The following is a 27580-nucleotide window of genomic DNA, read 5'->3' on the forward strand; positions in this document are numbered from 1 at the left end:
ACTGACTTCATTGACTGACAGATTTACCGACGATCAGAAGGGAGCTGCTGCTGAGATGGGTATGCAGGCTATGATGAATGTCCGGTGCACGAATCTAGCCAACCTTGTATGCGTATGGCTTGGTGAGATTTACGACCCTGCCTCCAGGGAATTTGTGATTCCGGGACGTGGAAGACTGCCGTTGAACGAGGAATCCGTATTCTGCACTTTGGGTGTGCCCCGTGGACAAATCAATGTCCCGTATGAGGTTAATAACAAGATCGAGGAAGCGTTGTTCCCCAGTTTGTTTCCTGGGTTGGAATCCATGCCGAACATGTCTGTACTGGCAGATTCGCTGCAGGCCATGACAACCCATGGCGAGGTTTTTAAGATGAAACTACTCATGTACCTCATCTCAGCTGTTTTCGCGCCGACCACTTCTCTTCGCCCAAGAAACAAATGCTTCCCCATCCTGGTGAATGATCTATCTTTACTACATTATTTTTCCTTCATTTTTTTGCTCCGATGTCATGTGCAAGCTAGTCACTGCCAGTGTTTTTTGATGTTTTTTCCATTTGATTTCTGATGCGGCAACTCGTTGTCCTGAATTTTGTGCGGTGCAGGCGAAACTGAAAGATGTGAAGAACATGAATTGGTGTAAGTTCATTGCCGACTTCCTGCATGATGCATTCTCAAGTAAGATGTACCAGAAGGGTTGTTGACTGCATTTAATGGTATTTTTTACTAGCCCTTTCTGTGAGCACTCTTTTTAACACCTTTTATTCAAGCATGGCAACCTGATCATGACAATATGGCAACTGCCATCATGACAATATGGCAACTGCCATCATACTATGATGGCAACTGCCATCATGACAACATGGCAACTGCCATCACACTATGATGGCAACTAGCACATATAGATGGCAACTTCTTCTTTTTCTTTTTTTCATGCACTTCAACTTGATGATCGTAGGAACATATATTATCCTGTTTTTTCGCAAAATACCATGATCGCAACTGATACTTCTTTCTTTTTAAAATTGTTGTACATCACCTCATGTACGTCGTCTGTCTTGATTTGTCCACCGTGGATTTCACTAGGACAGGAGGCCCGCCGCCTACGCACAAGTTTGCTGTTTCTGTGTGGACTATCGATGCTGTCAAGGCTGTGCTTGCTGCAGACAGGGTAACTGATACCAAATATGGAAAACTGCAGGTTAGTTCTGGTTTCTTTCTCTACACGACATTCTTACAAATTTTTGCGGCATAACATATCGTCGTGTGGCAACCGTGTGTGGTTAACAAGAGATGACTACCTTTGTTAGCCATGGCTGTCTGAGTATGGTATCCATGTCTCACTCCACATGGCAACTCTGTCATTCGTGCTAAAACTTATATTCGCGTCTTCTTTTTTTGTTGTATTTTGCAACACATGAACTGCTAGTCAGTGTTCATCATTCTCTCTCTTACATCCTAGCTATTTTTTTGGTTTTTCCAGCTGATGGCCAAGCATGCTATAGACTACAACGTGTTTGGGGGGCCTCAAAACTTTGGAAAGTGGATGGACATGCACTCAGCTTCGTCTTGCCGTACTGAGGTAATCAAAGATATATATCTATGGCTGCCTTGGATTATTTTTGATGTCGTGCAAGTGACTATAATATGGTTGGTTATTGCTGCTTCTTGTTTCGTGCATAGGTGAGTGCACCTGTTGAGCATCCAATTGGGCAGTTTGCATCCGGAATGACCGTCTTCCTCGGGAAGTTGGTTGAGGGGTGGACGTCCCTTAATGGCTCCGATAGCGATGCGGTTGCGAGGCAGTTCACTACATTTGTCCCAGAACGGACAAATCGGCCAACTGGTTGCCGTGGCCGGTATGACTACAACAGTTCCCAAGAGCTTGCTGACACACAAGATGAACTAGATGGAGACGCTGGTCTCAGCAAGGATGACGACGATGACATGGAGAACATGCAACAGGACACCAATGATGATGAACATGTTGAAGTTCGTGCAGGTGGTAAGAAGGGCAATGATGCACAAGATGTCCCCCCACCGGAGAAAGTTAAAGAACATACGACTGCGAGAGGCGGGGGGTGTTGCCATCAAAGAGGGGGAGGGCTCCAGAGGATGTTGGGCAGGGTTCTCCTGACAAGAGGTCTAGGACCGATCACGTAGCTGCCAGGAGGAGGTTCGACTTTAATTTTAGTTTTTTGTTTTGTCTATATTTTTGAACAGACTGATCCCTTTTTGCATTTGTTTTTGCTAAGCACAGCAACGAGTTTGCTGTGTGACAATTGCCACCTCTTGTTTTCCTCCATATTATACGTGCAGAGAGGCGACAGCTGGTGGACGAGCAGTTACGAAGAACACCAACGCCAACCCGCGTTTCTGCTCGGTTGAACAAAGGTGTCCCCATTGCTGGTGAAACCCCTTCCACCAGGTCATCTCCTCGTACGACGACGTCCAACACCGGGGATCCTGTTGTGCTGCTAGACCTGAGAAAGCCAGTCAAGAAGTAGGTTTTCCATGTGCTTTCATTGACGTAGTGCTATATTTTTGATTTTTCAATGCATCCGTTCAGCTTGCCACACGGGCTTCTGTCATCGTCCCCACATGGGCAACTGCTGTTTTTTCAAATGATTTCCTTCCTTTTTAACTGCATGGCAACTCCTGCTTGTTTTTACATGGCATCTGCTATCTAGGCCAGATGGCAACTCTTATTGTACCTACATGGCAACTGCCATCTTTCCATTGGCTAGTGTGCTCATCCCGTACCTAGTTTTGAAATTACATTCCTGGCAGATCAGACATTTTTATCATTCTTCAAGTTGGCTAGCATGGCAACTCTTGCTGGATTTGCATGGCAACTGCTAACTATGCCACATGGCAACTCATATTCCCCTTACATGGCAACTACCAACTTTTCCACCTTTTTTTTTTCATTTTTTTAGATTTTATACCATGGCAAATATTTTTTGTTCATTTTTAATACCTTTTTCACATGCTTTCTTTTTTGCAGGGTGAAGAAGACTACTTCATGCGGGGCCAAGCATATCATTAGGGACCCACTCGAACGCCTTCATTCAAAGTTGTCAACAGGGGGCAACTCAGATGTTCATGAGGCGCCAGTCGACAAAACTGCTGCTGCACCGTCAACTGTTCCCACTAACTCTGACGCAAGTGGCCGACCATCTCCGCCTGTTGCAGATGTGCAGGTTAGAACAATAGGCATCCGTACATCGGGGAGTGACGAGTCGGTATCTGCCAGGACAGCTGAAATATTGCCAACTCTTCTGGCAATGAAGGATGCTGCTGTGAGCCATGCCACCCCATCAGCAAGCGTTGAAGTGGACGCTCCTGAGACCAACCTAAGCAAGGAAGATTCCCGCTCATCTGACACTGATTCCAAGCGCGTGTGTGGTGGCACTCCTGTTTCCACGACAGAAGTGGCTGAGGCGGCAGTTCATAATGATGTGCCATCTGCAGGTGAGAGTCTTGGCACAACAACTCCAGCTCCTGTCGGTGCAGATACTGCTAAGGCGACTGTTTCGCGTGCTGGTCTTCCACCGAGGCGTCGTAGGCCCCGCAAGTAATCAACAGACATACCCAACGCACCAGCTGTAGCTACGAGCAGCAGAGATGAGTCTGGTTATGTTCCGGCGTCCACACTGTTCCTGCCACCTGCCAAAAGCAATGTGATGGAGAAACCGGAAGACCGAAGCACAACTGATGCAGGTGTCAAGCCGGGCACGAGTGATGCAGGTGAACATCCAGAGCAGACTACGCCTTTACCCACAGTGGAAATCCCCAGCTTAAATCTGCACACTTCCAGGCTCCCAGTCAATGTTGGTGTCCCCTACAGCCCAAACAAGAACATTGTCAAGGAAGTTGCGGCTGATACCGCTGACAACACGCCCCGCCCTACAAATAAGCCCGATCATTATGTAGCGACCGATTCATATATGTTTGTTGATCTTTCATCCTTGGATTCTGCCCCGCAAGTTGTTCGCGGTCCGGCCAGTAGGCATGAGAGGCACCCAATGGCCTTCACCCCACCGAGCTTCAGCCTTGGCATCAGTCAAGATCAACTAGTGGTGCCAGATCCTATGTCAGTTTCCTTTGCTTTCCCGGGAGGCATGCCCGCAATGATGGCGCAGCCAATGGTCGAGGGCAGGAAGGCTATCAAGTTCGTAGAGCCGATCGTCCAAGGTACATTTCTTATGTGCTTATCATTTTCCTGTATACATCTGTGTAGTCTGAATTTTCCCCAAGCATTTTTTGGGTTTCTCACTTGTGATGGCAACTATTATGTGAGGACATGGCAACTGGATTTGCTGCACCATGTCACCTACATTTTTTTGCTGCATGCTGCATTTTACATTCAGCAATCACATGGCAACTGTAGTTGTTGTCACATGGCAACTACAGTGCAATACACATGGCAACTGGATTTGCTGCACCATGTCACCTGTATTTTTGTTTCCATGCTACATTTTCCATTCGGCAAGCACATGGCAACTGGAGTTGACACAACATGGCAACTGTAGTTGCTGTCACATGGCAACTGGATTTGCCTCCACATGGCAACTCCCTACTTTTTGTACCTACATTTCACATCAAGCACCCTATCTTTTCACATTCCATTTGTTTTGTTTTCCAGGTATCCTAACCCACTTTTTTTGATCCTTGCAGGCACCCCTGAGGAGATTTCACCGTCACTTGATGAATGTTACCGTAGGATCGAGGAGGCAGCATTGCAGAGGAGGTCCTCACAAGGTCAGTGGTAATCAAGTTCCAATGTGCCTGCAGATACGGTATCTGAGGATACCATTAGGAGTGCCACCCCTGGTTCTGTGAGGCAGCAGAGGGTAGTTCACCCACCTCCCGCGGAAGACTACGAGCCCGAAGTCAGGGCCACAAAGGAACAGACCCATCTGTACGATATTGTCAAGCGATTTGGAAATGCGAGGGCCAGCAGCAAGCACATGAAGGAGCTGAAAGCGTAATGACCACATTTTGCTTTGCTCTTTCTACCATTCATATTTTTTTCGACTTTCTATATATGGTCCGCTTACATTTTAGTTCTTCCTTTTTTACTTAGTAGACATGATTCTTTCATGTTATATCATTTCATACAGCTCATGTTTGGACAGAACCAAGGTCATTCAATGCGAAGTGACGTACGTCGACCTGGGTGATCTTGCCGAGTCCGTGAGGCCAAACGGTAAAATGTCGACGAATGTAGTTGCATGCGGGATTGACTACATCAACAAGCATATGGATATGTGTCCCGACAAAACAATCATGCATTACAGTGTGACCTGCAAAATATGGGATGGTGACTTCCACCACAAAATCCAGAGGAAGAATTTTGCTCAACACGGTCAATTCAAGCTCACACTGAAGAAATATGTGAGTACTCCTTCCCTGTTTGCACTTTTTTTCACATGGTATGGTTTTTTGCCATTATCTGCACTCTGTTTATGTGGCAAATGTTTCATGCGGCATCAACTGCCGTGCAAACTGACTTTTTGATTTTTGCACCCCGTGTAAACTATGTGGCAACTTCAAAGTAAAATACACGACAAATTTTGTTCATACATGGACGGTGACTTTCTTTCAACTACCCACTATAACTAAACATTCTATGTGATTCTAATTTTTTTTTGTCCCTCTGCTGTTCTTCATGTGAACTCTGCTTCTCATTTCCTTCACTTTTAGATGCAGGTCATGTTCCCCATGTTCCAAGAGCTTGCACCACACGACCCACACGACAAGTGTGGTCACCACTACATGATCTTTCTTGACCTGAAGAACCAATGCTTTGAGGTGCTTGATTCAATGCATTTGGCAGCTGATGCAGACCTTACTTCGCATGCTGAATTCTTCATCAACAACGTCAAAGAGACATGGAACTGTCACTACGAAAACTCAAAGGTCCAGATCAGACATTTCCTGATTGAGTACGTGGCGACTACGAAACAAGGGAACACGTAATTTCCTACCCCCCTTCATGTGCCATTTACATCAATCCCACCCCTCTTTGTTGTTACATATGAATTTAATTTTATCATTGCTATGTCTATCCTTTTTGCGAGTTCACCTGACTCTTTTTCTTGTGCAGGACGGACTGTGGCTTTCACATGTTGGAATACCTTGCAAAGTGGGAAGGTAGACTTGTTCCCGATGTCAATGCTGCAACGGTCGTTGAGCTCCGGAAATTTTACACATGGAACTGGTTGACGAATGAAGATTTCAACAAGCGGTCCAAAGCACGTGAGTTCATGGAGGAAGCTGTCAAGAAAGTCATCAAGAAGTACAAGTGATCACGTGGCATTACACACCGGACGCATACCTTACATTCTGTTGCCGAGGAATGTAAGGTACTACCTTTTGTTCTTCTCAAAAACTATGTCCGTGTGCTATTCTATGACTGCAACCCCGAGTAGCCTAGTACGCAGTGGTGGTTCGTGAGTGGCATTTGAATATTTTTTGTAATATTTTGTGTGGATGTGAACCTATTTCAGGCGTGATAGTAGATACGTTTTATGTTTATCATTATTATTGTGGTTTCATCGTTTGCACCACCAGGTTGCTGCTTCGAATGCGTGCACTATGTTCTAAAACATGGCAACTGTAGTTCATCAGACATGGTTATTAAAAGTCATCATTATTTTTTCATTTGGATGTTTTGCTTCTTCTTTTTCATTGCTAACTGCACCGGCTTCCATGGTAGTTTTGATCATGTAGCCGTAACCTTTTCTGCGGTTGATGCACGTTACGCTTTTTCAACTTTGTTTCCCATATATTGCACACAACACAACTGTGTGACTAAAGCGTGTCGAATTATCATGAAAATATACGTGATGTAGAGTCATTACAAATAACATGGCATTTTTCAGTACAGCTAACAGGGCAGATTCAGTACAAAGAACACGGCAGATTCAGCATAAACAAGATGGCAGATCCAGTATACTTGACATGGTGGATTGAGTATAATTAACATGGCAGACCCAGTATATTTACCATGATAGATTCAGTATAAAATATCATGTCATATTTAGTAAAAAATAGCATGGCAGATTAAACACATATAACATGGCAGATCAAGCACACACAACCTGGCAACTGCAGTTACCTATTCAATGCATTTTCCTGCAACTTCTGATGCCCCTCAAGAGTCAGTCTCCCATTTCTAGAAAAAATTCACAACATCTAGGTTACAAAACAAAATGTCCCCAAGGACCATGTCACAGCGCCCCAATTTTTGCTTACGGATTGCCCGTCCCTTTCTTCGTTTTCTTGTGTTTTGCTTGAATCTCCAATCCCGATTTGTACCTTATCTCTTTTGGCCGCCCCTTTGTGATGGAATGGGGCGGGTTCCTGACCTGGGTTTGTGTGCTTGCTGTTCCAGATCCTATCTCCGAGTTTTCAGATGATGGCCCCGTGGACGAAGGCACACTTGATGTGCGGGGGAACCTGTGTAAGGCTTCCTCAACTTTCCTCTTCTTGATCTCATCAAGCTCTCTTTTCAGGGCCTTCCTGTGTTTTTCTGCGACTCTCGCTGTCTCATCACTCTTGCATGCTTCATCAATTAGCTCAGCATAGTTCTTTGTCAGCACAACGTGCCTCACGGCTTCCATGGTTGACTCAGGTCTCTCATCATGCACAGCCAGAACTGCGTTTGTTGTCTGCGGCGCCAACGCGTCGTCAGCGTCCCAAGTCCATCACCACCTTATGAAATGGCGGGGCATCCGTGTCACAGCGTTCATGTCCATTACTTTTAGTATGTGACAGTACACAATGCCGTCCCGTTCAAACTTACAGCATTGGCAGTAGTATTCGCCTTGGCCGATCAAGGCTTTCACGAAGTAGTTCCTTTCTTTGTCCGGGTCTTCAGGTTCTGAATCTGATATGCCCAAAATAGAACACACCTTGAACGTATGTTCGTCCACCTGGAAAGCCGTGAACATGCTGGCACGCTTTATTTCTTCTTGGAATCTACAAGTTTTGTGTGTTTTCTGTTAAACTATCATGCGCTCTTTTTTTGTAGCACATTATGTTGTCATGGAAATAGAAATACATTTTGTTTGAACATGGCAATTATAGTACATTGAACATGGCAAATATAGTACCTTGAACATGGCAAATATAGTACATAAGACATGGCAACTCTAGTACATTAGACATGGCAACTGCAGTACATTAAACATGGCAATTGCATAACATTTTTCAACTAGGCATCGTCATTTCCACAACAACATTCCCAATGGAAGCACATTGCATAAAACATGGCAACTGCATTTTATTAAACATGACAACTACAGTTGAGTAAACAATGGCAATTGCATTTCAGCAAACATGGCAGTTGCATTTTTAGTAAACATGGCAATTGCATTTCAGTAGATATGGCAACAACATAACATTTTTTAGTTGACATTGGCATTCGCATACCATCATGCGCAATGGAAGTACGGTGCATTAAAACATGGCAACTGCATTTCATTGAACATGGAAACTGCATCCGGGTAAGCATGGCAAACAGAATTTCCATTGAACATGGCAACTACAGCTGAGTAAGCATGGCAAACAGTATTTCATAAAACATGGCAACCACATATCATGGCAACTGCATTGCATTCTATATGGCACCTACTGCCTTCGTGCTTTGCGCAAATAAGACTTGTAACGCAACTGACTTACTTGTTAAAGATCTTGTTGGTTCATATCTTGCTCATTTGCCTCTCCATCGGTAAATACGTTAGAAATTTTGGCTGCTTTAGCGCCGTGTTCGCTTCTTGCTGTAGCTCAGATCCCAGTATTTTTTGTTGCAAAGCTGTGTACTGCTTGGCAAACTGTAGCAATGAGTTGCCAGAGCTCATGTACCGCTTCAAAACAGCATTGAACCCCTCGCTGTGCTGCGTAGTCTGCAGAAACGGGAAGAAGCACTGCATGAAGTAGGCCGGCACCCAGTACATTCGCTTCTCCCATAGGATAGCAAGAGTCTCATTGTCTGTGACTTGATATGTTTCAATCATGGCCATCCAGCTCCTTTCAAACTCCTCTACCGTCAAGCTGTGGTCCACGCACAGCTCGAATGCCTTGTGCAACTCTGGGAGGTCAGCAAAGAACGGTCCTAGCCTCTCCTCAGCCTTCTTTATAATGTGCCACCTGCAGTGCCTGTGCACTGCCAATGGAAAGACCTCCTCTATGCCTGCACGCATGCTAAAATCCTGGTATGTTATTATGTTCATCGGAGCAAGTCCATCCATGCACTCCAAGAAGGTCTTGAACAGCCAAACGTACCCATCCGTGTCTTCATTCCGAACGAGCACGCATCCGAACTGCAACGACTGATTGTGGTTATTTATTCCTATGAATGGAGCACATGGCATCTTGTACATATTAGTGAGATACGTCGCGTCGAATGAAATGCAATCTCGGAAATGTTTGTAGGCTCTCCTTGTAGCACCATCCACCCAATACATGTTCCTGACACGGTCCTCATCGTCCAACCTTATCCTGTAGAAGAAATCTGGATCTTCCTTCGCTTTCTCATCGAAGTAGGCCATTGTGGCCTCTATGTCAGCCAACTTGCTCTCTCTATGTTACTTTGCCTTTAGGTTTGTGACGTCAGCTAGTATGTAGGGCATGCTACTCAGAGTCCCTTTTTTGCTGTGGATGAGTGATAGTATCTGGACCATTCTCGATGGACCGACGTTACAATCATGTAGCAGCTTTATGAATTTCTTCTCGAGGGGGGTGAATCCTCTGTGGGCGGTTAGAAATTTTACCAGGTCGAACTTATTTATGAGTTTGTGGTTGTGCTTGTCAAAATATTCAGTGACCACCCACTGTGCTCCATCTACGTTTAGCTTACACCGGACAGGGCATTCGGTCTTGAGAATGATACCTCTCTTTCATTCCAGAACAATAGGTGCAACACCTTTTCCCTTCTTGTTCCTTCGTGCCTTGTGGCACCTCATCTCACCTCTGCTGTACTCGTTAGTTTTCTTAATTTTCCTATGGTATTCGGTGTTGACTGCAAACCCATGGAACTTTGCATATGTTTGGTAGAATTCCTTTGCTTCTGCGAACGATTCAAATCTCTGCCCAACGTACGGTGGCTGAGGTACCATGATCTCCGATTGCCCACCATCTTCATCCCCTTGTGCTTCGTCATCAGTTTCATCATTCACTTCAGTATCGGCGGCAGTTTCATCTACTTCAATGTTGCCATTACTTGTGTTCAAAGGGGTGCCTGTCGGCATTGCTAGAATGATTGCCATTTCCGACTCTGACTCAGCATTGTTTGCAGCATGCTTGTTGGCTGGCTGGTGGAACGTGTCTTCCGTGCGCTTAGAGCACCCCGCAGTAGATGTCCCCGCGCCGCTGTTCACTGTAGTTGTAGGCCCTGTAATAGAGAAAACAGGTAAGAGCGTAATATTTTGCTTGAATAACATGTATATTGTAACGGATCACATCAACTTCAAGTGATTTGGCATGACATCATTCAAACAGCAAGCCGTGAGTCTGCGTGTGGACATGCATGGCAACTGTAGTTGTCTAGTCATGGCAGCTACAGTCCAACAAACATGGCAAATATTGTTTGCCAATGCACGACAACCAGCTCCTTTTTAGTATGGAAACTTGGATTCTATATGCATGGCAACTGCAGTCCTGCATATATGGCAAATACTGCTACCAATAGATGGCAACCAGTGTGTTCTAGCATCAAAGCTTTGCATTCTAGGCTTGAGCTCACTAGGCAAATGCGATCAACCATTAGCACTGCACACATGCTTCTAGCAGTGGGCAAATTTCCAAAGATAATATACAACTCATTGCACACAACCACTTGTTAGCGTTTTATGCTTGATTGTGTCCACCATCATTGATACAAATCTTATTTTTCATCACGTGCTATTTTTGCCACAAAAACAAATGTAGTGCTCTTTTGTGGTTCAATTTTTTCCTTACCTTGTTGTGCTGCATGTGCCCATCTTGTGTGGTCTGTCACACCAAATTGACGTGCTCTATCTGCAATCTGTGAAGCTTGCCACGAGACGTTTGCCGGGGTACCACCACCGTAATAACCTGTAAGCATCGTAGTAGTTGGTCAATACATGGCAACTGCAGTTTGTGCTGGCATGGCAACTGCAGTTGTCCTGGCATGGCAACTGCAGTTGTTCCTCCATGGCAACTACAGTTGTCCAGGGAGGGCAACAACAGTTGTCCAGGGATGACAACTGCAGTTATTAATTCATGGCAATTGCAGTTGTCTAGTCATGGCAACTGCAATTGTCAACTATGCTCCTTCTGCTAATTCACCGTCCGCAACTTCACTTTTCACGGACTCACCTGTGTATGACGTCGATGGCAGGTACATGGGTGCTGCCTGCTGCCACGTGCTGCATGAAGGCTTTGCGTTTTCCCCCGACATAACTCGTGAGTCTTTTGCCAACCTTTGCAAGTTTATTTTTCATGTCCAGACCAGTATGTGTTCTTTTTCGTATGCGTTAACTTGATTAGCCATATTAGCTAGTTGAAGTTGGCTGCCCGTACATTTGTCAGTGTTAGCGCCCTGTGACTGAACTTGCCACGGAGCCCCCCTGAGTGTGTTTTGGTCATAAGAACCTGCGAAAAAATGACAGTGTAGGACATAAGTACAATGTCATCTTCATCATCGCGAACATGGCAAATGTTCTTTTCTTTTGTTATCACGCATCATACCAATGCCTGCATACTGTTCTAGTAGTGGCAGCAACGGCCCTGCAGAAATGAGTTGACTGTACTCTGCTGCATCCCAAGGGGGCGTTTCTGGTCTTTGAGAACCCCAAGCATCAGCGCCATCTTCGTGATTCATTCTTTTCCGCGTCTCGTTTCTACCAATGTGCTCTCAATCACTGCATGAACAAGAACACATCAACAATCTACAAAAAATGTATCCTTGTGCTGCTTGCATGCAGAAGTTAACGCGTCAGTGTTATCACATTTTCATGCGTAGGCAACCAACATATCATGGCTAGTAGGACATGCACATCCACTATCTTTTCTAAAATCTGGGTGCTACCTATCCATTTGATTCGATGGCATCAACCTCTATAATAGGATGGCAAGCAATAAGTTGACATGGTGGCAGTTGATGACAATGATAGGTGGCAACTGACCTTAGACACCAGTGGCAATTAATTTTCACACCCCCCATTTATTCCAAATTTCTGCTTGGCAACTGTGAAGACACACAACCTATGTAGTGTTTTACCCCTGTAGGATGGATCTGGTTGCCAACTTCGTCGATGAGAAGCAGTAGGGAGATCGGGAGATTCACCTGCTTTTAGTTGGTCGTCTTTGGAGGGCGTTGTTGGAGTGGGGGTGGGGGGGGGGTGGAGGGGGTGGGGTGGGGGAGATAAGAGGTGTGGTTTGCGGTGGGAAGGCCCTACAGATCTGCTCTGGTTGCCATGGCAACCAGAGAAGGCCGGTGATGGAGGTAGGGGTTCGGGAGGTGGGAGAAGAAGGCGGCAGTCGGGATTGGGGATCGATCAGAGGCCGGGACGGCTGGATCATGCGGGCTGCTGGGTCCTCTGGCCTGGACGTGCGGGCGGGGTTTCCACACACCAGACGTGTGGGCCGTGCCTTTGCGCGCCCGGACGCGATCGTTTGGGCTGGTTCCTGTCCATGCCACACGAGACGTGTGCCACAACTACCCGATACACCACACGTGTGGCAGTTGACCATCACCACAATGATCTTGTGTTGAAATAACACGTGTGGGCGTTGACCATCTCGACCACACGCATCCATCACCGTCCAGTACTATATGCATGAATCTTGGCACAATCTGGCCGATTTTCTGTGCCATGTAGGACAAGGCGCCTGTGTGGTGTGTGACATAGTTTGCCCGCACGTCGGTTGCCCCCCGCGGTCAGCGGTTGCCACTCGGGGGCGTGCGGTGGAACTGCTATGCGCCCGCACCCCACGCGCCGACCGTGGTTGACGTCAAACACGTCGCGCACTTCGCCCGCCTACCCCTCACGGTTCCATTTACTCATCCCCACAGTTACTCGCACAACCCACTTCGCATTTCGGACGATTGGGGGAGAAGACCAGGGGAGAAGGCGACGGCGGAGGCGAAGAGTCGGCGGAGTTCGCGGCCGTCGGTGGTGCTCGCTGGACCGGAGCGGCTTCGCCGGAGCGCCTACAGATTGAAGTAACGCTCGCTCCCACTCTCACAATCATTGCCTGCATTTTTCTCCCCTTACCTCGGTGTTCAATGCTTCGCTCGAGATTCGTAGAGATTTAGGCGATTTGGCGATGCGCCGATGTTCCCGCTGGCGGCGGAGTCCTATGCTTGCCGTTTTCGGAGGCACTGGACAGTTTCGTCGCCGCCGCGGTGGCGGTCTTGCCGGTGTGGTTCTGCCTGTCCGGAAACACACAATGGTTGTGCCTTGGGATTGGGCCGTTGTTTTCCAGTTTGATAGTTGCGCATTGCTTTGAATTGGTATTTGCGATCAGTTTGGGGAGAATTTTGGGGATGAATTTCAAGTCATTATAGTTGCCATTGAACCCTAGATCTAGTTAGTTGTTTTTCAAACTGCAGTATGAAGGAAAACGTGGTGGTTTGAGTAACTATCATGACTGTATGGCAACTAATTTTTTGAATGAATTTGATAGTTGCCACAAACATGCTTTTCCATGCAGCAACTAATTTCTTGAATGACTGTGATAGTTGCCATAAACATTCTTTTCCATGCGGCAACTAATTTCCTGAATGACTGTCATAGTTGCCACAAACATGCTTTTTCCATGTGGCAACTAATTTTTCCTGAATGATTGTGATAGTTGCCACACTGTAGGAATGGTAAAGTGCAGTAAATCGGTAGTCACTGCAGTTTCAGTAACCAATTGCACTGGATGGCAACTAATCTGCACATCAACTATGCCTGTTGGCACTTGGATAGTATGTTGTTGTGGCAATATACTATGAACACACTGTGGCCGTTGCCATGTTGTAGACAGGATAATGTGGCAAATTGGCTGCATAACATGGCAACTAATTTGCACATCAACTGTGTCAAATGCCATATATATGCTTTCCATGTGGCAAGTTTTTGTCTGAACACAACATGTTTGTTGCCATGTTACAGTCAGTATAATGTGGCAAATTCATTGTACGGCAGACACAATTTTCGTGTTTTGCCATGATGACTTGTGATATCTGAACACACTGTGGCAATTTCAGGTTGTTCATTAGATGTTTTTCATTGCTTTTTTGAATTCTGTGTTGCATTTTAACATGGCAATTTCAACCTAGCACATTTTTGCCATTGAAACACATGGCAAGTCATTGTTGTATGAGGACAGGGTGTGAGCTGCCACATCTTAGGTTTCTGCAGTGGAGGATTTTTTGACTTGCTTTTCGTACTATCTTGTGCTAACATGGCAACTTCGACATTTTGTTTTTAAGTGCATTTACGATCTGTACATTTTTTTCAAATGTAACCAATGTGCTTAATTGCCACATTTATGTTTTCGAGAATCATAGGGGGGGTGCGTGCGTGTTCATGTGATTTTTTTTGCATTCACTAGTTGACATTTTTCACGCGAGCCCATGCGGCAAGGACATTCTGCTAGGTGGCAACTGCTTACTACCTGCATTTTCATTTCCACCGTGACAATTTGGTATGTTCTTACCTCAGCAGAATGGCTCGCGGCGATCATCAAAACGATGATGATGATTTCATGGATCCACCACAGCAGAATCGGGCAACTGGACGGAGAAAAGAGGGCGACGAGGTAACTGTCCACACACTCTCTTCCTTCTGCATATGTTATTGGTTGTCACCTCGAGCTTGGAGTCGTCTGTCATGAACTAAATTTTCATGACAGTGAAAACATGGCAACAACTGATCATTTGTCTGTTTTTTGCCGAAGAAGAAACGTACTTGCAACAGGGCCTCCCAGGAACGACTGACTTCATTGACTGACAGATTTACCGACAATCAGAAGGGAGCTGCTGCTGAGATGGGTATGCAGGCTATGATGAATGTCCGGTGCACGAATCTAGTCAACCCTGTATGCGACTGGCTTGGTGAGATTTACGACCCCGCCTCCAGGGAATTTGTGATTCTGGGACGTGGAAGACTGCCGCTGAACAAGGAATCCGTGTTCTGCACTTTGGGTGTGCCCCGTGGACAAATCAAAGTCCCATATGAGGTCAATAACAAGATCGAGGAAGCGTTGTTCCCCCGTTTGTTTCCTGGGTTGGAATCCATGCCGAACACGTCTGTATTGGGAGATTCGCTGCAGGCCATGACAACCCATGGCGAGGTTTTTAAGATTAAACTACTCATGTAACTCATCTCAGCTGTTTTCGCGCCGACCACTTCTCTTCGCCCAAGCAACAAATGCTTCCCCATCCTGGTGAATGATCTATCTTTACTACATTATTTATCCTTCAATTTTTTTGCTCCGATGTCATGTGCAAGCTAGTCACTGGCAGTGTTTTTTTTGATGTTTTTTCCATTTGATTTCTGATGTGGCAACTCGTTGTCCTGAATTTTGTGCGGTGCAGGCGAAACTGAAAGATGTGAAGAACATGAATTGGTGTAAGTTCATTGCCGACTTCCTGCATGATGCATTCTCAAGCAAGATGTACCAGAAGGGTTGTCACTGCATTTAATGGAATTTTTTACCAGTCCTTTCTGTGAACACTCTTTTTAACACCTTTTAGTCATGCATGGCAACCTGATCATAACAAGATGGCAACTGCCATAATGACAATATGGCAACTGCCATCATGACAATATGGCAACTGCCATCATGACAATATGGCAACTGCCATCACACTATGATGGCAACTAGCACATATAGATGGCAACTTCTTCTTTTTCTTTTTTTCGTGCACTTCAACTTGATGATCGTAGGAACATATATTATCCTGTTTTTTTCGCAAAATACCATGATCGCAACTGATATTTCTTTCTTTTTAAAATTGCTGTACATCAGCTCATGTACGTCGACTGTCTTGATCTGTCCACCGTGGATTTCACTGGGATAGGAGGCCTGTCGCCTACGCACAAGTTTGCTGTTTCTACGTGGACTATCGATGCTGTCAAGGCTGTGCTTGCTGCAGACAGGGTAACTAATACCAAATATGGAAAACTGTAGGTTAGTTCTGGTTTCTTTCTCTACACGGCATTCTTACAAATTTTTGCGGCATAATATATCGTCGTGTGGCAACCGTCTGTGGTTAACAAGAGATGACTACCTTTGTTAGCCATGGCTGTCTGAGTATGGTATCCATGTCTCACTCCACATGGCAACTTTGTCATTCGTGCTGAAACTTATATTCACGTCTTCTTTTTTTGTTGTATTTTGCAACACATGAACTGCTAGTCAGTGTTCATCATTCTCTCTCTTACATCCTAGCTATTTTTTTGGTTTTTTCCAGCTGATGGCCAAGCATGCTATAGACTACAGCGTGTTTGGGGGGCCTCAAAACTTTGGAAAGTGGATGGACGTGCACTCAGCTCTGTCTTTCCCTACTGAGGTAATCAAAGATATATATATATATCTATGGTTGCCTTGGATTATTTTTGATGTCGTGCAAGTGACTGTAATATGGTTGGTTATTGCTGCTTCTTGTTTCGTGCACAGGAGATGGCACCCGTTGAGCATCTAATTGGGCAGTTTGCATCCGGAATGACCAGCTTGCTCGGGAAGTTGGTTGAGGGGTGGACGTCCCTTAATGGCTCCGACAGCGACACGGTTGCGAGGCAGTTCACTACATTTGTCCCAGAACGGACAGATCGGCCAACTGGTTGCCGTGGCTGGTATGACTACAACAGTTCCCAAGAGCTTGCTGACACACAAGATGAACTAGATGGAGACGCTGGTCTCAACAAGGATGACGACGATGACATGGAGAACGTGCAACAGGACACCGATGTTGATGAACATGTGGAAGTTCGTGCAGGTGGTAAGAAGGGCAAGGATGCACGAGATGTCCCCCCACCGGAGAAAGTCAAAGAACATACGGCTGCGAGAGGCGAGGGGGTGTTGCCATCAAAGAGGGGGAGGGCTCCAGAGGATGTTGGGCAGGGTTCTCCTGGCAAGAGGTCTAGGACCGATCCCGTAGCTACTAGGAGGAGGTTCGACTTTAATTTTAGTTTTTTGTTTTGTCTATATTTTTGGAACAGACTGATCCGTTTTTGCATTTGTTTTTGCTAAGCGCGGCAACGAGTTTGCTGTCTGACAATTGCCACCTCTTGTTTTCCTCCATCTTATACGTGCAGTGAGGCGACAACTAGTGGACGAGCAGTTACGAAGAAACAGGCACCAACGCCAACCCGTGTTTCTGCTCGGTTGAACAAAGGTGCCCTCATTGCTGGTGACGCCCCTTCCACCAGGTCATCTCCTCGTACGACGACGTCCAACATCGGGGATCCTGTCGTGCTGCCAGACCTGAGAAAGCCAGTCAAGAAGTAGGTTTTCCATGTGCTTTCATTGACGTAGTGCTATATTTTTGATTTTTCAATGCATCCGTTCAGCTTGCCACATGGGCTTCTGTCATCGTCCCCACATGGGCAAATGCTGTTTTTTCAAATGATTTCCTTCCTTTTTAACTACATGGCAACTCCTGCTTGCTTTTACATGGCAACTGCTATCTAGGCCACATGGAAACTCTTATTGTACCTACATGGCAACTGTTGGGTTTCGTAGTAATTTCAAAAATTTCCTACGCTCACGCAAGATCATGGTGATGCATAGCAACGAGAGGGGAGAGTATGATCTACGTACCTTTGTAGATCGACAACGGAAGCGTTTGGTTGATGTAGTCGTACGTCTCCACGACCTGACCAATCAAGCACCGAAACTACGGCACCTCCGAGTTCTAGCACACGTTCAGCTCGATGACGATCCCCGGACTCCGATCCAGCAAAGTGTCGGGGAAGAGTTCCGTCAGCACGATGGCGTGGTGACGATCTTGATGTACTACCGCAGCAGGGCTTCGCCTAAGCACCGCTACAATATTATCGAGGACTATGATGGAAGGGGGCGCCGCACACGGCTAAGAATATGATCACGTGGATCAACTTGTATTCCTCTGGGGTGCCCCTGCCTCCGTATATAAAGGCTCAAGAGGGGGAGGCCGGCCGGCCATCATAGGGCGCGCCAGGAGGAGTCCTACTCCCTCCGGGAGTAGGACTTCTCCCCCAATCCTAGTTGGAATAGGATTCGCGAGGTGGGAAAAGAGAGAGAGAGAAGGAGGGGGGCGCCGGCCCCCTCTCTCCTTGTCCTATTCAGACTAGGGGGGAGGGGCGCGCGGCCCAGCCCTGGCTGCCTTTCCTCTTCTTCCACTAAGGCCCATTAAGGCCCATATAGCTCCCGGGGGGTTCCGGTAACCTCCCGGTACTCCGGTAAAATCCCGATTTCACCCGGAACACTTCCGATATCCAAACATAGGCTTCCAATATATCAATCTTTATGTCTCGACCATTTCGAGACTCATCGTCATGTCCGTGATCACATCCGGGACTCCGAACAACCTTCGGTACATCAAAATGCATAAACTCATAATATAACTGTCATCGTAACCTTAAGCGTGCGGACCCTACGGGTTCGAGAACAATGTAGACATGATCGAGACACGTCTCCGGTCAATAACCAATAGCGGGACCTGGATGCCCATATTGGCTCCTACATATTCTACGAAGATCTTTATCGGTCAGACCGCATAACAACATACGTTGTTCCCTTTGTCATCGGTATGTTACTTGCCCGAGATTCGATCGTCGGTATACTATACCTAGTTCAATCTCGTTACCGGCAAGTCTCTTTACTCATTCTGTAATACATCATCCCGCAACTAACTCATTAGTTGCAATGCTTGCAAGGCTTAAGTGATGTGCATTACCGAGAGGGCCCAGAGATACCTCTCCGACAATCGGAGTGACAAATCCTAATCTCGAAATACGCCAACCCAACATGTACCTTTGGAGACACCTGTAGAGCTCCTTTATAATCACCCAGTTACGTTGTGACGTTTGGTAGCACACAAAGTGTTCCTCTGGCAAACGGGAGTTGCATAATCTCATAGTCATAGGAACATGTATAAGTCATGAAGAAAGCAATAGCAACATACTAAACGATCGGGTGCTAAGCTAATGGAATGGGTCATGTCAATCAGATCATTCAACTAATGATGTGATCCTGTTAATCAAATGACAACTCTTTGTCCATGGTTAGGAAACATAACCATCTTTGATCAACAAGCTAGTCTAGTAGAGGCATACTAGTAGAGGCAGGGTGAAGAAGACTACTTCACGCGGGGCCAAGCATATCATTAGGGACCCACTCGAACGCCTTCATTCAAAGTTGTCAACAGGGGGCAACTCAGATGTTCATGAGGCGCCAGTCGACAAAACTGCTGCTGCACCGTCAATTGTTCCCACTAACTCTAACGCAAGTGGCCGACCATCTCCGTCGGTTGCAGATGTGTAGGTTAGGACAACAGGCATCCGTACATCGGGGAGTGATGAGTCGGTATCTGCCAGGACAGCTGAAATATTGCCAACTCTTCTGGCAATGAAGGATGCTGCTGTGAGCCATGCCACCCCATCAGCAAGCGTTGAAGTGGACGCTCCCGAGACCAACCTAAGCAAGGAAGATTCCCGGTCATCTGACACTGATTCCAAGCGCGTGCGTGGTGGCACTCCTGTGTCCACGATAGAAGTGGCTGAGGCAGCAGTTCATAATGATGTGCCATTTGCAGGTGAGAGTCTTGGCACAACAGCTCCAGCTCCTGTCGGTGCAGATACTGCTAAGGCGACTATTTTGCGTGCTGGTCTTCCACCGAGGCGTCGTAGCCCCCGCAAGCAATCAACAGATATACCCAATGCACCAGCTGTAGCTAGGAGCAGCAGAGATGAGTCTGGTTATGTTCCTGCGTCCACACTGTTCCTACTACCTGCCAAAAGCAATGTGATGGAGAAACTGGAAGATCGGAGCACAACTGATGCAGGTGTCAAGCCAGGCACGAGTGACGCAGGTGAACGTCCAGAGCAGACTGCGCCTTTACCCGGAGTGGAAATCCCCAGCTTAAATCTGCGCACTTCCAGGCTCCCAGTCAATGTTGGTGTCCCCTACAGCCCAAACAAGAAGATTGTCAAGGAAGTTGCGGCTGATACCGCTGACAACACGCCCCGCCCTACAAATAAGCCCGATCATTCTATAGCGGCCGATTCAGGTATGCTTGTTGATCTTTCACCCTTGGATTCTGCCCCGCAAGTTGTTTGCGGTCCGGCCAGTAGGCATGAGAGGCACCCAATGGCCTTCACCCCACCGAGCTTCAGCCTTGGCATCAGTTAAGATCAACCAGTGGTGCTAGATCCTATGCCAGTTGCCTTTGCTTTCCCGGGAGGCATGCCCGCAATGATGGCGCAGCCAATGGTCGAGGGCAGGAAGGCTATCAAGTTCGCAGAGTTGATCGTCCAAGGTACATTTCTTATGTGCTTATCATTTTCTTGTATACATCTGTGTAGTCTGACTTTTGCCCCAAGCATTTTTTTTGGGTTTCTAACTTGTGATGGCAACTGTTATGTGATGACATGGCAACTGGATTTGCTGCACCATGTCACCTACATTTTTTTGTTGCCATGCTACATTTTACATTCGGAAATCACATGGCAACTGAAGTTGATTCAACATGGCAACTGTAGTTGTTGTCACATGGCAACTATAGTGCAATACACATGGCAACTGGATTTGCTGCACCATGTCACCTATATTTTTGTTTCCATGCTGCATTTTTCATTCGGCAAGCACATGGCAACTGGAGTTGACACAACATGGCAACTGTAGTTGCTGTCACATGGCAACTACAATGCACTACACATGGCAACTGGATTTGCCTCCACATGGCAACTCCCTACTTTTTGTACCTACATTTCACATCAAGCACCCTATCTTTTCACATTCCATTTGTTTTGTTTTCCAGGTATCCTAACCCACTTTTTTTGATCCTTGGAGGCACCCCTGAGGAGATTTCATCGTCACATGATGAATGTTACCGTAGGATCGAGGAGGCATCATTGCAGAGGAGGTCCTCACGAGGTCAGGGGCAATCAAGTTCCAATGTGCCTGCAGATACGGTATCTGAGGATACCATTAGGAGTGCCACCCCTGGTTCTGTGAGGCAGCAAAGGGTAGTTCACCCACCTCCCGCGGAAGACTACGAGCCTGAAGTCAGGGCCACAAAGGAACAGACCCAGCTGTACGATATTGTCAAGCGATTTGGAAATGCGAGGGCCAGCAGCAAGCACATGAAGGAGCTAAAAGCGTAATAACCACATTTTGCTTTGCTCTTTCTACCATTCATATTTTTTTCTACTTTCTATATATGATCTGCTTACGTTTTGGTTCTTCCTTTTTTACTTAGTAGACATGATTCTTTCATGTTATATCATTTTCATATAGCTCATGTTTGGACAGAACCAAGGTCATTCAATGCGAAGCGACATACACCGACCCGGGTGATCTTGCCGAGTCCGTGAGGCGAAACGATAAAATGTCGACGAATGTAGTTGCATGCGGGATTGACTACATCAACAAGCATATGGATATGTGTCCCGACAAAACAATCATGCATTATAGTGTGACCTGCAAAATATGGGATGGTGACTTCCACCACAAAATCCTAAGGAAGAATTTTGCTCAACACGGTCAATTCAAGCTCACACTGAAGAAATATGTGAGTACTCCTTCCCTGTTTGCACTTTTTTTTCACATTGTATGGTTTTTTGCCATTATCTGCACTCTGTTTATGTGGCAGATGTTTCATGCGGCATCAGCTGCCGTGCAAACTGACTTTTTGATTTTTGCATCCCGTGCAAACTATGTGGCAACTTCAAAGTAAAATACACGACAAATTTTGTTCATACATGGACGGCAACTTTCTTTCAACTACCCACTATAACTAAACATTCTACGTGATTCTACTTTTTTGTCCCTCTGCTGTTCTTCATGTGAACTCTGCTTCTCATTTCCTTCACTTTTACGTGCAGGTCATGTTCCCCATGTTCCAGGAGCTTGCACCACACGACCCACACGACAAGTGTGGTCACCACTACGCGATCTGTCTTGACCTGAAGAACCAACGCTTTGAGGTGCTTGATTCAATGCATTCGGCAGGCGATGCAGACCTTACTTCGCATGCTGAATTCTTCATCAACAACGTCAAAGAGACATGGAACCGTCACTACGAAAACTGAAAGGTCCAGATCAGACATTTCCCGATTGAGTACGTGGAGACTACTAATGACCCACAATTATAAGGGATCTATCGCAGTCCTTTCGATAAGTAAGAGTGTCGAACCCAACGAGGAGCAGAAAGAAATGATAAGTGGTTTTCAGCAAGGTATTCTTTGCAAGTACAGAAATAAGTGGTAACAGATAGTTTTGTGATAGGATAAATTGTAACGAGCAACAAGTAACAAAAGTAAATAAAGTGCAGCAAGGTGGCCCAATCATTTTGTAGCAAAGGACAAGCCGGAACAAACTCTTATAATAGGAAAAGCGCTCCCGAGGACACATGGGAATATTGTCAAGCTAGTTTTCATCAGGCTCATATGATGCGCGTTTGATACTTTGATAATTTGATATGTGGGTGGACCGGTGCTTGGGTGCCGTTCTTACTTGAACAAGCATCCCACTTATGATTAACCTCTATTGCAAGCATCCGCAACTACAACAAAAGTATTAAGGTAAACCTAACCATAGCATGAAACATGTGGATCCAAATCAGCCCCTTACGAAGCAACGCATAAACTAGGGTTTAAGCTTTTGTCACTCTAGCAACCCATCATCTACTTATTACTTCCCAATGCCTTCCTCTAGGCCCAAATAATGGTGAAGTGGTATGTAGTCGACGTTCACATAACACCACTAGAGGCTAGACAATATACATCTTATCAAAATATCAAACGAATACCAAATTCACATGACTACTAATAGCAAGACTTCTCCCTTGTCCTCAGGAACAAACGTAATTACTCACAAAGCATATTCATGTTCATAATCAAAGGGGTAATAATATGCATATAGGATCTGAACATATGATATTCCACCAAATAAACCAACTAGCATCAACTACAAGGAGTAATCAACACTACTAGCAACCTACTAGCACCAATCCCGGACTTTGAGACAAGAATTGGATACAAGAGATGAACTAGGGTTTGGAGATGAGATGGTGCTGGTGAAGATGTTGATGGAGATTGCCCTGTCCCGATGAGAGGAGCGTTGGTGATGATTTCCCCCTCCCGGAGGGAAGTATCCCCGGCAGAACAGCTCTGTCGGAGCTCTAGATTGGATCCGCCAAGGTTCCGCCTCGTGGCGGCGGAGTCTCGTCCCGAAAAGTTCCTTCCTATTTTTTTCTCATCGACTTCATATAGGAGAAGATGGACGCCGGAGAGCCACCAGGGGGCCCACGAGGTAGGGGGGCGCGCCCTAGGGGGGGGGGCGCCCCCACCCTCGTGAGCAGGGTGTGGGCCCCCTGGCCTTCATCTTTGGCGAGGATTTTTCTTTATTTGTTTTAAGATGTTCCGTGGAGTTTCAGGACTTTTGGAGTTGCGCAGAATAGGTCTCTAATATTTGCTCCTTTTCCAGCCCAGAATTCCAGCTGCCGGCATTCTCCCTCCTTATGTAAACCTTGTAAAATAAGAGAGAATAGCCATAAGTATTGCGACATAAAGTGAAATAGCAGTCCATAATGTGATAAATATCGATATAAAAGCATGATGCAAAATGTACGTATCAACTCCCCCAAGCTTAGACCTCGCTTGTCCTCTAGCGAAAAGCTGATAACAATAAATATGTCCTCATGTTTAGAGGTAGAGGCGTCGGTAAAAATAAAATACGGACATGAAGGCATCATGATTATTCTCATAGCAACAACATATATAGATTTTGTCATATGATTACTTATGTTCAAGTGATGATCTATTCACAATGGAAAAGTATAAATCATAAACCTTATTGGGCTCCGACAAACTATAATCTCAGTCATCGAAACAATTGCAATTTATCATAACATCGGAAAGAGTCTATGTCAGAGCTAAAAGGCAAGTCCACATACTCAACTATCATTTAGTCCTCCATAATTGCTAACACTCACGCGATACCTGTGGTTACGGAGTTTTAATCGGACGCAGAGAAAGACAGGGGCTTATAGTTTTGCCCCACAACCTTTTACCTCAAGGGTAATGTCAACAATAATGGTTCATGCTCCCCTACATCCAATTATATATATATATCATGTTCTTTCCAACATGCTGAGCTTGCCAAAGGATAAAATGAAAAAGAAAAGGTGAAGATCACCATGACTCTTGCATAAGGTAGAAGATAATAATAAAGGATAGGCCCTTCGTAGAGGGAAGCAGAGGTTGCCATGCGCTTTTATGGTTGGATGTATAAAATCTCAATGCGAAAGAATGTCACTTTATATTGCCCCTTGTGATATGAACCTTTATTATGCAGTCCGTCGCTTTTATTACTTCCACATCACAAGATCGTATAAAGCTTATTTCTCCCACACCAATCAATCATACATATTTAGATCAATTTTTTTATTGCTTTGCACCGATGACAACTTACTTGAAGGATCTTACTCAATCCATAGGTAGATATGGTGGACTCTCATGGCAAAACTGGTTTAAGGGTATTTGGAAGCACAAGTAGTATTTCTACTTGGTGCTGAGAATTTGGCTAGCATGAGGGGGAAAGGCAAGCTCAACAAGTTAGAGGATCCATGACAACATACTTTATCTCAGATATAAGAAAGACATAACTCATTACGTTGTCTTCCTTGTCCAACATCAACTCTTTAGCATGTGATATTTTAATGAGTGCTCCCAATCATAAAAGATCTCAATGATAATATATCTATATGTGAAAACCTCTCTTTCCTTATTACTTCCTATTAATTGCAACAATGACCAAAGCTATGCTTGCCAACTCGCAACAACTTTTAATCATCATACTCTTTCTATGTGAAGTCATTACTCTCAATAAGATCAATATGAACTTTTTTGTTTCTTTTTATTCTTTTTCTCTTTTCTTTTATTCACCCAAGATCATGGCAAAATAATCAAGCCCTTGACTCAACACTAATCTTTATTATATATAGCTCACGGACTTGATTACAAATAGAGATCATAAAGCAAAACTCAAAACTAGATCATGCCATAAACTTTATTCTACTAAATCAAGATACTACTAATAGGATAGAACTTAGAAAAACGGTAAAGGTAGGAGTTGTGATGGTGATACGATACCGGGGCACCTCCCCCAAGCTTGGCAGTTGCCAAGGGGAGTGCCCATACCCATGTGATTATATCTCCTTCTTTGTTGTCGGTGTAATATTCTTGGCGATGATTCCCCTCAGGATGCGGTTCTCCTCCTCGAGCTTATTGACTTGCTGTTTGAGGTCCATTATTTCCTTACGAAGCTTTCCTATGACAGCTAAAGCTCCTTGCACCCAAGGGTGTTGCATAGCTGCGGGAGAACAAGTGACACTCCTCTTCATATTTTCATAAGAAAGAAATCTAACATTAGAAGGGATAACCGAATTTGGAATAGCTGAGCTTTGTAGTTCCCCCATCGTGAACCCAGCTCGGAGGCGAGAGGTGACTTCTTCATCCTCCATGGCATCTACTCTCATCAAGTCAGCCTCCATCTCTTCCTCCATTGCTGGCCCAAAGTGGTCAGCGTCGCTGTTTACCCTTGGTTCCGGTGCCGGATTAGATACCCGGCTCTCCCCGATTGACTCTTGAGAAGACATCTTGCTCTAATCTGCAGCAGCAACAGCTCGAAAACAAAAACAGAGGGGGTTTGCGTGATACGGGAGTCAAAACCTTCGGGAGGTTATATAATGAATTTTTACCGACCAAAATACGTATCATGCAAGAAAACGGAGTCCGGAAGGCACACGAGGTGCTCACGAGGTAGGGGGGCGCGCCTAGGGGGGTAGGGCGCGCCCACCACCCTCGTGGGGCCCTCGTGTCCTTCCTGGACTGCTACTTATTTTTCTATTTTTCTAAATATTCCAAAACGGAGAAATATTACCTTAAAAATTGTTTTGGAGTCGGTTTACTTACCGTACCACATACCTATTCCTTTTCAGAGTCTGAAACGTTCCGGAAAGTGTCTCTTATGTATTCCTCCGGGGTTACGGTTTCAATAATATTAGTTTCAACATTTATGAGATTACCTGAGATATAATGTTTGATTCTTTGACCGTTTACCACCTTCGGATTTGTGCCCTCGAAGTTGTTGATTTTTATGGCACAGAACGATAGACCTCTTCGATAACATAGGGGCCTTCCCATTTAGAGAGAAGTTTTCCTACAAAAAATCTTAAACGAGAGTTGTATAGCAATACATAATCACATACATTAAGCTCACGCTTTTGTATCCTTTTGTCATGCCATCTTTTAACTTTTTCTTTAAACAACTTGGCATTTTCATAAGCTTGGGTTCTCCATTCATCAAGTGAGCTAATATCAAATAACCTCTTCTCACCGGCAAGTTTAAAATCATAGTTAAGCTCTTTAATAGCCCAATATGCCTTATGTTCTAGTTCGAGAGGTAAGTGACATGCTTTTCCATAAACCATTTTATACGGAGACATACCCATAGGATTTTTATATGCAGTTCTATAAGCCCATAATGCATCATCAAGTTTCTTAGACCAATTCTTTCTAGACCTATTAACAGTCTTTTGCAAAATTAATTTGAGCTCTCTATTGCTCAACTCTACTTGACCACTAGACTAGGGGTGATAAGGAGATGCAATTCTATGATTAACATCATATTTAGCAAGCATTTTACGGAAAGCACCATGAATAAAGTGTGAACCACCATCAGTCATTAAATATCTAGGGACTCCAAACCTCGGGAAAATAACTTCTTTAAGCATTTTAATAGAAGTGTTATGATCAACACTACTAGTTGGAATAGCTTCTACCCACTTAGTAACGTAATCAACAACAACTAAAATATGTGTGTATCCATTATAGGCAGGAAAAGGTCCCATATAATCAAAGCCCCAAACATCAAACGGTTCGATAACAATAGAATAATTCATAGGCATTTCTTGACGTCTACTAATATTACCAATTCTTTGACATTCATCACAAGACAAGACAAACTTACGTGCATCCTTGAAGAGAGTAGGCCAATAAAAACCAGATTGCAATACCTTATGTGCAGTTCTATCTCCAGCGTGGCGTCCTCCATAAGCCTCGGAGTGACACTTGCGTAGGATCTGTTCCTGTTCATGCTCAGGTACACAACGTCTAATAACACCATCTACTCCTTCTTTATAAAGATGTGGGTCATCCTAAAAGTAATGTCTTAAATCATAGAAAACCTTTTTCTTTTGCTAGTATGTGAAGCTAGGTGGTATAAACTTAGCAACAATATAATTAGCATAATCAGCATACCATGGAGTACTACGAGAAGTACTTATAACATTTAATTGTTCATCAGGAAAGCTATCATTAATAGGTAGTGGGTCATCAAGAATATTTTC

General features: G+C 45.1%; 1 protein-coding gene and 1 pseudogene across 1 annotated transcript; both read right to left on the reverse strand.

Moving 5' to 3' along the window:
* Positions 1 to 8708: 8708 nt before the first annotated feature.
* LOC147985866 (protein FAR1-RELATED SEQUENCE 5 pseudogene) lies at positions 8709 to 9557 on the reverse strand (annotated as a pseudogene).
* A 348-nt stretch (positions 9558 to 9905) lies between these two features.
* Positions 9906 to 11374, reverse strand: LOC147985867 (uncharacterized). Its single transcript, XM_087541769.1, has 3 exons — positions 11347 to 11374; positions 10966 to 11082; positions 9906 to 10399 (listed from the first exon to the last, which is right to left on the reverse strand). Exons 1-3 carry the CDS (start codon positions 11372 to 11374, stop codon positions 9906 to 9908), a joined length of 639 nt encoding a protein of 212 aa, XP_087397895.1.
* Positions 11375 to 27580: the final 16206 nt, after the last annotated feature.

Source organism: Triticum urartu, chromosome 2A (genome assembly GCF_056163025.1).
Source record: "Triticum urartu cultivar PI428250 chromosome 2A, HENAU_Tu73, whole genome shotgun sequence".
In the NCBI taxonomy this organism is placed as follows: Eukaryota; Viridiplantae; Streptophyta; class Magnoliopsida; order Poales; family Poaceae; genus Triticum; species Triticum urartu.